General features: G+C 42.7%; 1 protein-coding gene across 4 annotated transcripts in view; it reads left to right on the top strand.

Annotated features, from left to right (window-relative positions):
• The window catches only part of GNB4 (G protein subunit beta 4), a 58,433-nt gene extending 48,272 nt beyond the window's left edge, over window positions 1–10,161 (top strand). For all 4 annotated transcript variants that reach the window (XM_033516718.1, XM_015637579.1, XM_033516716.1 and 1 more), the window contains exons 4-10: window positions 383–489; window positions 1,300–1,363; window positions 2,088–2,250; window positions 2,428–2,494; window positions 2,628–2,829; window positions 3,988–4,204; window positions 5,368–10,161. In XM_033516718.1, coding sequence (XP_033372609.1) covers window positions 383–489; window positions 1,300–1,363; window positions 2,088–2,250; window positions 2,428–2,494; window positions 2,628–2,829; window positions 3,988–4,204; window positions 5,368–5,474 — 927 coding nt within the window. In that variant the 3' untranslated portion in view covers window positions 5,475–10,161. The remainder of the gene's footprint in view (window positions 1–382; window positions 490–1,299; window positions 1,364–2,087; window positions 2,251–2,427; window positions 2,495–2,627; window positions 2,830–3,987; window positions 4,205–5,367) is intronic.
• The last annotated feature ends 60 nt before the right edge of the window (window positions 10,162–10,221 follow it).

A 10,221-nucleotide genomic window follows, 5' to 3' on the forward strand; every position in this document is an offset into this window, starting at 1 on the left:
TTTTTTTGGAAACAGAATTATTTTGCATATAAAGTTCTGCCATGCTTTAAAAAGGAACAGTGGAGTAAATATTGGAACATTTTCTTTCATTGGTTTAAATTGAAAACTTCCAGATTTTATAGTCTGAAATCGTGTAACATGGAAGTATTTTAAAAGAGCTTCCTGAAGTTTCACTGTAGCCATTGTGAAGTGTGTTATGTCTGTCTTCTGTAAAATCTGTTTGTGTCAGTGTTGCTGGGTGTACACCAGTATCTTACTTTTTAATGGTTTTTGTTGTGTGCCAAGATAGATAATACTCTATCAAAGTTCAAGTGTATTTTTGTTATCTTGCACATTAAAAATAGTTCCCAGTATCTCAGGGGTTTGTTTTGTTTATTTTTAGATCACAACAAGCCTGGACTCTGTGGGTCGAATCCAAATGCGCACCCGGCGCACACTCAGAGGTCACTTAGCCAAAATCTATGCCATGCACTGGGGATCTGACTCCAGGTTTGTACTGGGGAGCCTCGGAGCTGCCAGTGACAGGCTGGAATCACACTGGCACCTTCACACTGGCAGGTCCTGGGAGCCTCATGGGGGTCACAGAGCACCACTGCTGGGGGCTCAGAGAAGAGGGACTTTACCTGTTCTTGCCATAGATATTTTGCCTTTTCCTTCTTTCAATTTAAACTTCAGTTTTTGAGTCAGTTTAAGCAAGAGAGAGTATGTGATGAGGCATATTTTTTTGGAATGCTGGATATTGTACTTTCCAAGGTGTTGAATAATTCTTCTATGGTAGGGATTTTAAAACTTTACTGACAAATTTTTATTTCATTAAAGAAGAGATCTTTTTGTACATAGTGGGAAAAGTAACAAAGTTCTGTTTTGCCACCTTCAGGGCAGCTGATGTGAGGTGCAAACACTGCCTCGTGGTTTGCTCTGTATCATGTCCTTCAGAGGGGAATTCATCTAGAATCTGTTCTCAAGATTTATTTTTGCCTAAATTCCTTATTTGTTTTTGTGTAACTGTGTAGTTATATGAATAATGAAAACAGTTGTGGAGAGAGTTCATAAAATGTGTTTTCAGCAGGTTGTTCATTTTTAATCATGAGTCCCCTCAGTTAGGTGATACAGAGATCTAGACCTTTGCAGACTTTTTCCAACCAATGCACCCCTCCAATAAAAATGAAAAAGCATAGGGTAATAAAGAAATTATGAAGCTTCTGAATCACTTGATAAGCATGCATGGTGTATGTCTATTTTTAGATTTTTTTTTGTTTTGTTTTATATTAACACATTTTATTTTGTGTTCATATTTAGGCTACTAGTCAGTGCTTCTCAAGATGGAAAATTAATTATTTGGGATAGTTATACAACAAATAAGGTATTTATTTATAATCCTTATTAATAATTCATGTGTAAATTGTGTGCTTGAATGGGCTTGCATCTGTTTTTTACCATGGTTTCAAGTCAAAAACTAAAAGCAGTGTTTCTCATTCAGACAATCTCTTTTTGTTCCTTCCATGGCTAAGTGAGCACCAGTGATGTGTTTGTTGTAGGTTGTATCTCTGAAGCAATAGTTAATTACATTATAATGTGGAACATATTCACTCTTTGCTAGTGCAGTAGCTGTATCTCTCTGCCTGTGTGCTGTTGCTTCTAAAACTAACTTGGTTTTGAATTACAGAAATACACGACCTCAGAATTTACAAGAGTGCTTTGGGTTTGAGGGCAGAAGAAGGAGAAGGAGGAAAAACAGCTGTCAGGGAAAAGCTTAGGTAGTGTGGAGTGGAGCTGTGCTTCTGTAAACTGTGCAGTCTCCATGGGGACAACCATCCTGTCTTACAATCTGTAGTTTAAAGATGTAAAAAATCTGGACAGAGAAATCTTAACTAAAATAAACAAACATTGTAAATGTTCAAGTTTACGATAGCTTAGCTATGAAATAAGGTACTGAAGATGTGTAAAGCTGCCCTGCAGATAGGACAGGTATCTGTCACCCCAGGAGGTGTGGGTGTGTCAGGTGCAGTGAGGTGGATGTGATATGACACTGGCACTGGGGCTGCCCTGTGTTGGTGTGCTCTGACCCAGGAGCTGTGTCTCTGCAGATGCACGCCATCCCCCTGAGGTCCTCCTGGGTGATGACCTGTGCCTACGCTCCCTCCGGAAACTACGTGGCCTGCGGAGGCTTGGACAACATCTGCTCCATCTACAACCTGAAAACCAGGGAGGGCAACGTCCGAGTGAGCCGGGAGCTGCCCGGGCACACAGGTCAGCTCCTGCCTCACCTGCTCTGTTACTGCATCAGGGGACACAGTCCTGCTTTGGGCTGGGCAATGCTTGTGCTGGTTATGGACTGCCTGTGGGAGAACTTGGATGCTGTTCTTGCATTTTAACCCTCAGTCATTACTCCTGGGTCAAAACCTTCAACAACTGTTTTGTTTTTAGGATACTTGTCCTGTTGTCGCTTCCTAGATGACAACCAAATTGTCACTAGCTCAGGAGACACCACTTGGTGAGTTTTTGAGCTCGTTTGGCCTTCCCCCACCCCCTCTTTCTTCTTTTTTTTTTTCTCTTCAGGGCCTTAATTTGTATTTAAAACTTGAACTCTGAAATAATGACAGACCTTGTGTTAACTTCATCTGCAGTGCTTTGTGGGATATTGAAACTGGCCAGCAGACCACCACATTCACTGGGCACACTGGAGATGTGATGAGCCTCTCTCTGAGTCCAGACATGAGGACTTTTGTCTCGGGTGCCTGCGATGCCTCCTCGAAGCTTTGGGATATCCGTGATGGAATGTGCAGGCAGTCCTTCACAGGGCACGTGTCAGACATTAATGCAGTTTGTGTAAGTGATCCTCCTGTTTCCACGTGGGAAGAAAGGGGGTGGATAAAGGCTACATTTGCATGAATTCAGCTTAGAGTCTCCTGAGCTACCTTGATTTAAAATCAATTAGTTACGGTAGAGAATGTTAAATTATATGTAATGGAGAAGGTTCTGTAATAAGTTACAATCTACTTTGTAACTGAATTATTATTGCCATTATCTGTGATGCACTGTGCTGTTCCTGGAATAGTTTCACCTGTGTTTCTATTCAGTAACTGAGACATCACTCTTTTTAAGAAGTAAAGAATGGACTAGGGAAACTTTCTGAAGCGTGTCAGTGTGTGAAAAACTGAAAATTGTAGATCTATGCAGTATACTGAGAGGGTGCAACACAGCCAGGCATCCTCATCTTAAAGTTTTTTTGTTGGACAAAGAGAGCTTTCAGCAAAATATTCTGGAAGGCAATTAAAATCAGTATTGATACTGAATATTCCCTGGAATAATTCGGTAATATTTAGAAACTGGATTGTATTTCCCCTCTGTCACAGTAACACTATGTTCTGATCTGCAAGATCCAGGCTCTGGTAAATAGAGAAAGAAATCTAAGTCGAGGCTGCATCTGTTTTTGATAAACATGAAAAATTGAAAAGGCTGAGAAAATACCAAACACATGACCAGTACAAAAATGCAGTTCCTATACTTAGACCTGGACCCTGAGATGTGCTGGGCGCTCTCCATTCCCATTTCAATCAATATCGCTGTTGAGAGAGTAACTCAGATTTGGAGATTTTTTAGGCAATTGAATTGCTTGTTTGTAGTCTTGGCTGAGCCAACCTCCTGACCAGCTCAGGATGGAACACTGTGTTCCCCTTCAGCCAGGATATGCAGAGCTGGGGTTTGCTTCATTTTATAGGAGTCAGTGGCATCGCCTGTGGCTCCTGTTACAGCACACACAGGACCTGCCTGGCTACAATTCCAGGCACTCAGGTGTCACCAGGACTCTTCCAGAGGCATTCCCTTGCAGAGCTGTGTACATGCATTTTTCAACATTCAGATATTTCTTAAAAACAAAACATTCTGCCTTTGTCTGTACAATAATCCTGTGATGTCGTTCAACTAACGCACAACCAGTGTATTTTTTTGGTGTCCAAACTGTCACGTCTCAATTAAACGTTGCAGTTTTTCCCGAACGGCCACGCGTTCGCCACCGGCTCCGACGATGCCACGTGCCGGCTGTTCGACCTGCGCGCGGACCAGGAGCTGATGATGTATTCCCACGACAACATCATCTGCGGCATCACCTCCGTAGCCTTCTCCAAGAGCGGGCGCCTCCTGCTCGCGGGTTACGACGACTTCAACTGCAACGTGTGGGACACCCTCAAAGGGGAGAGGGCAGGTGAGGACACCACTCCTCGGCAGCCCTGCACAGCCAGAATCTGTGCAGAATGCTGAACTGGCATTGCTGGTGCTGGTGGTGTGGAATCTGCTTGATTCCTTTTAACACTGTTTTCTCTTGAAAGGGCATCCTTTCGTTGCATTTGGTTGTGTCTTCAGAAGTCACACTGCATTTCAGTTCCATGTCTGTGGTTTGAGCAGTAAATGAGTCAGGAGAACGGGCCCGTTCTTGGGCTTAACAGATCAGTGCTGGGAGATCCCAGCTCTTGAGGCTGAGGAATGCCCTCCAAAATTGCATCTACTGAAAATGTATTTCACTGAAGTGTATGGAATTAAGTAGTGCAAAATTACACGTTTGCATTGACTTCTGCACCCATGAGTGGCAGTAATTCAGATGTAGCTACAGGAGTCTTTTTGTTTTGCATTCCCTGCTGTTAGGAAAGAGGGAAAGTGGAAACTTCTGGTCCTTGAATCAGTCACTTTTGTCAGGACACAGCATGTTTATAGCACAGCTATTTTTTTTCTCACTTCTTACAGTAACTTTAATGCTTGGGCCTGGTTCAAGAATATCGGTTCTGCTATTCAGACTGAAAATAGATCCTTTTCCTTAGTTCTGCTAGACCTGGATGGGGAACCCTGGGAGAGCAGACAAGGGCAAGAAGAGGTAGAGAAAAAACGGAACCAAAGCAGGAAAGAGGCAGGCTAGTGCTGCTCTTCCATTTGTCACAATATATGGGGATTTATAATCCCTAGAGTTTGCAAAACTTGGGAAACTCAAGGTAATTAATGCTTCCAGGGCTTTGTCAGGAGACATCACATTGGATTTTGGAAGTGCCTGATGGCTGAAATTGTGGACAGCACTGTAGAAAATGGGAAAACCAGTAGGGAAGAGGATATCTATGGGACAGGATGGAGAAGTCATAAGGGCACAGAGAAAAATGGAAGCAGTATTATGTGTAGCTATTTTTACATACCTTATTGTTGGGTGTTTTGATAAGGCTGTTCTGGTCTATGTGGTTCCTCAGAGTAAAGACAAAAAGGAGAATTAAGATCTTGCATTGTATCTTTTTTAGTACATTTAAGACTTACCTGTGAGAGCAGAGTAACAACTGAAGTCCTTGACATCTTGCAGACACTAAACTTCCATTGCTTCTTCTTTTCCAGGTGTCCTGGCTGGCCATGACAACCGTGTCAGCTGTTTAGGTGTTACTGATGACGGCATGGCTGTAGCTACAGGGTCTTGGGACAGTTTTCTCAGAATCTGGAATTAACTGGGAGCCAAACATGTACATTCTCCATTTGAGATCTGGAGAGATCAATGCTGCAGCCTATAGCTGTGAAATAACATTTCTACCTTGTATTTGCAGGTGAAGTTTTTCTATTCACTGATTATTACACAAAAAGGCTTTCTGTAAACTAGAAAAAAAAAATCAAGTGAAGAAATAGGGGAGGGGGGAGGAAATCACTGACTTTTTAAAAGGGGCCAGCACACATAATCATGGTGACCGACAAACTAAGAGCCAGTCTTTTTGTTTTTGGTGGTTTGGTTAGATTGTCCTTGAAGGGTTTTTGCTTGTGCTCAGTCTGCTAATCCTGTACCTTTTTTTTGTACATAACAGAATATATACATTATAGCAGCCAATCATGTAACATTTGTCTGTATGTAAAGAAATACGTTTGCATTTTTTAAGGAACTACATTTATAGCTTTGCTTTTAACCTGAGATGTCACTTCTGAGTTTTGTAGTGGGTGAACTAGATTGCTGTTTTAAATGTTTTTGTGAATTTACTGTAGATAAAGTTAAGCCAGTGGTATGTATGTGTTTTTTATAATGGAAGGCATTTGAATTTTTTTTAAAGGCCCTGGAGACTCCCAGTTAATACCTACCGCCTTATTCACTCACTTCTTGACCTGCTTGCCTGTTTTTGATCAGGGGGTTCTTCCTTCAAGCCAGTGGTTCCTGGTTCATCCACTGGCAGTCATGACCTCCAAACACCAAGGAGTTAACGCCAGGTAGACTTGCACCAACAGCAGAAATAATTGGAAAATAAAGTAAATCCAGAGATTTTAGCTTCCTCCCTGCAGGTTTTTGCATCAGTTACTCCGTGCAGTCCGTGGCTACAGAAGCCAAGTGGCCGAGTGCTGTGGCCAGCTCAGCTGTGGCCAGACGCGTGGGTTTGGCTCCTCACAAGCTCCAGCTGATCTGCACTCTCAGTGACTTGGCTGCTGCTCAGAGCAGTGTCTGCAGAGCTTGCTTGTTCCACACCAACTGAGAAATTCAGGAGGACTTTGCTTAAATTCCTAAAGAGGATTTACTTGTGCAATTATTTGCTTGTAATTCCCCTCCAAATTCGGAACTTGCCAAAGCACCCCACAGCCAGAAGTGCTCGTTGTCAGTTCTGTGCAGTGTGAATTACCAAAGGAATTGTGTAACTTAACTGCACCTGTGTGACCCCTGAAGACTTCCCAGGATAACCCTGAGGATATGTGCTTGTTGTGTGGTCACTGAGGGCTGTGCCATGGGGGTTGTGAGATGCCAGATGTTCTGCAGCTCCAGCACTCTAAATAGCCATTTCTGCTCCTTTCCTGACTTGATTCTAATTTTGATGTCAGTTGCTTAGAAATCTCACCAAGTACAGTTCAGTGCAGAGACAGGAAAATCCTGTGACTGATGCCCATTTGAAACTGCCCAGGGAGGCTGCTTAACTTTTTGGTGCCTGGCAGCATGTCTGCACTCACAGTGGATGTTCCCTTGGGAATCTGAACATCTGTGGCTATTTTGGAATGGAGGATTAAGTCTGTTGGCTTCTCTTAAGTGACTTATTTTAAAGATAACGTGAGTTTTAAATCACCAGGTTGGAAGATGATGTTAGTCATCATTCATTGCAACTGATGGAGAGTCTGGGTGTCTCTGGGTCAGGTAGGAAAGAGAAGGGCCCAGAATCCTGTAGTATATCCATGTGGATTTCTGGCTGAAATGACTTTTGTCAAGTTTCTGACATTTTTTAATCCTAAATTTCAGTACTTCCAGACTGTGCCTGTAAACTCGCCATGTCTGTAATGGTGAAGGTGCCAATAAATCTACCAGTCATCAATCACGGTAAATTCACTTTTAAAATAAGAAAAAGGCGCTGCTTATACTGGAGAAGGAACATTTCCTAACAGCAGCCTGTGGTTTAGGACCAAAATCCCACTGTATTGTGTCTCACAGGAATTCCTCAGTGTTTTGCTTTGTGATCTGTCTGCATTTATAGAACTATTATGGAATTCTTGTAAGTCTCTCAAGTGAGCAGCTCTTTGGGATCTTGCAGACTCAGTTTATTTTTTAGTGGTGCACTTGATTATTTTTTTTTTTTAACTCACAGCTGCCTTGAGTGAATCATTCTGGAAATTTATTACTAAGGAATTTTAAGAAAATATTCTTTTTCTAAAAAAATTTTTTTCCGTAGAAGTGTGTTTTGAACCAATTTCCTAGTCAACACCTTTGCCGAGATAGGTGCCATTTTTACATTCTGGTATTAAAACTGGTTTCTACTTGTGAGACTCCAAAACCAATTTTACAGCTGTATATAACTTTTCTTACCAGTTCAGGTAGCCTGTAACAGTGGTAATGGCTCTCGGACAGGTATTACTGCAAATAACTTCACTGTCATTGTTGGATGGCTGTTGCCTCTTGGATTCAGCTGCTTTTAAAGTAAATACTAAGGAATGCCAACTACTTGCTGAGGTGTCCAACGGCATCACAGAGCTCTGCCTGCCTCTGTTCCTCGCCCCAGGTCTGAGGGGCTCCGGTGTCAGCACACGAGGGACCTGGGAGAAGCCTGAGCACAGCGGGGGAATTGGCATCTGGTGCATCCTTGGAGCCTGTAGGAAGCCTGTGATAGATCCTGCCCAGGTGATGTTTGCTGTTCCATTACTGCCCTGGGTTGTTTTTCAAGCCTGCAGATTCCAGTACCACAGGTACTGTGTGATGCCACAGAATGACTCAGGCTGCAGCATTCCCTTCTTCAGACAGCTGGCAGGAACCTCTGGAGGTTGATGCCCAAGCTAAAGTGGAGGTGGCTTTTACGGTAAAAGCTCAAACTCCTCCTAAAAGAAGGCAAAAAATAACCCTTGATAGGTTTTACCCCAGCTTTGAATTTCAGAGAAACTGGTGTGTGCCTGCAGTTAACATGGGCCCAGGTGTGCAGCTTGTGTGACTTCTGATACCATGACAGCAAACTTACTTGCAGCAGGTCTTGCAGCATGAGTGGGCACATCTTCACTGGCTTTAAAAGTTTGTAGCCAGACTGCATCCTTAGCTGAATTTCAAATAAGTTGTGTCATTGCAGAACTGGAGTAACCAAGAGCATTGTGCCAAACAGTGGCAGAGTAACTCTTGCCCAGCCTCTCTTCTAAAGGCAATCTGTTATGGCTGGGAAGCAGAGCCATGTGCTTGGTGTAACAAGATTTATTTTATTCTGGTAGAGTTTGTCAGCATTTTCTAATGTGATATAACTTTGCAATAGAGAGTTCTCCCTTCAGGCAAGTGCCCAACCTGGCCTTGCTCCCATGTAGCCTTGGATGGCTGTTTATTGGTGGAGAAAGCGGTTTGAGATTCTGGAAACCACAGAAAGCTGCTGTGGCTTCGTGCTGATGTTTGCTCATGTACTGCAGTAACGTGGCCTGGTTCCATCTGTCTGCAGCCCTTTTCCTTCCAAACACTGCTGTCCTCTGCTGTGCTGAACTGCAGCTCCAGGGCAGTGCTGGCAGAGCTGATGGCTCCGCGTACAGGATCCGTACCACTCCAAAGGGAACGTGAATTAGAGTCTTTTCCTGCCACAGGACAGGGCCTGACCTTGCCTTGGCAAAGCTGAGCTGGAGCAGCAGCAGGTCAGTGAGTCCTTACTGTAATGCATGGGGTGGAAGTAGTTGACTCTTTCCTTGGGTTGTGTAACCGCTCGTCCCACCATGAAGTTCACATTAATTACTTTAAGGTGGAATGAAAACATTCCAAGAGTTGTAGTTTGTCCTCTCTGGGGACACTGTCACCTCCACTAGGTTTAGTGCTGTGCTTTAAGATGTTGGTGAGAGTTTTGGCTAATCAGACTAGTTGGTATCAATGGTTGTGTAGCAGAATGGCTGGTTTTGAGATAGCATTTCCTGTCCAAGTACTTAGCATGGGTTGATGGTGCACTGTGTATCCAGTACTCTGGCATGCATGCTGGTCACACTCCTCCTACACTTCAGAGGCACCAGAGCCTTTTATCCAATTGCTGGTTATGTAAAATACATGCAGAATGTTAATGCAGTGTTGTTATGGTAAATGTGTGAACAGTGTTACTAATTGATATAACTGATAACAGATTACATGTGCCTGACATTCTTATACCACACAGTATGTTTAGGTTTTAACTAATATGGACTTCGGTGGAATAGTCTTAGGTATTTCAAGCCTTTGTTTTACTTACACAATGGTGCTCTCTTTGTGTTCTTTTTTTGTTCTTTTTTTAAATAAAAGCATCTGAACACTTGTAGTACATATTACATCCAAAGGAGTCCAAAGCAAAGTGCTTCTAAACATGCTTAATTTTACTTTGCCTTTAGTTCCCAGCATCTCTCATCAGCTTTTTTGTTTTGTTTTTACTTGTTGCTGACTACTTTGGAAAACTTCGGTAATGTTACCAATTATGAAGTGATTCTGCACTGCCTTTGGATTGTGTATGTATTCAGAAACAGTCTTAAAGCTTTTATTTAAGCTATTAAAAAACCAGGGACTTGTGCCATTTGTTCTTTACCAGTGCTGTTGTAAAAAAAAGACTTCCCTGTGACAAAAAAAAAATCACTTGCTATGAACTTTGTTTATAGCTCTTTTTTTTTTTTCCACGATGGATCTTTTTCTTTGTATTTGTACAGTGGCTCAGTGAAAGATGTTGCCATGAGTTGATATTGTAACCAATAAACAAGTGCTTTTAACCAGCCTGGCTCAGCTGTCAGTGTTGTATTAGAGCAGCCCCTGGGCTGGGGATGGAGCAGCCA

Source organism: Parus major, chromosome 9 (assembly GCF_001522545.3).
Source record: "Parus major isolate Abel chromosome 9, Parus_major1.1, whole genome shotgun sequence".
Taxonomy (NCBI): Eukaryota; Metazoa; Chordata; class Aves; order Passeriformes; family Paridae; genus Parus; species Parus major.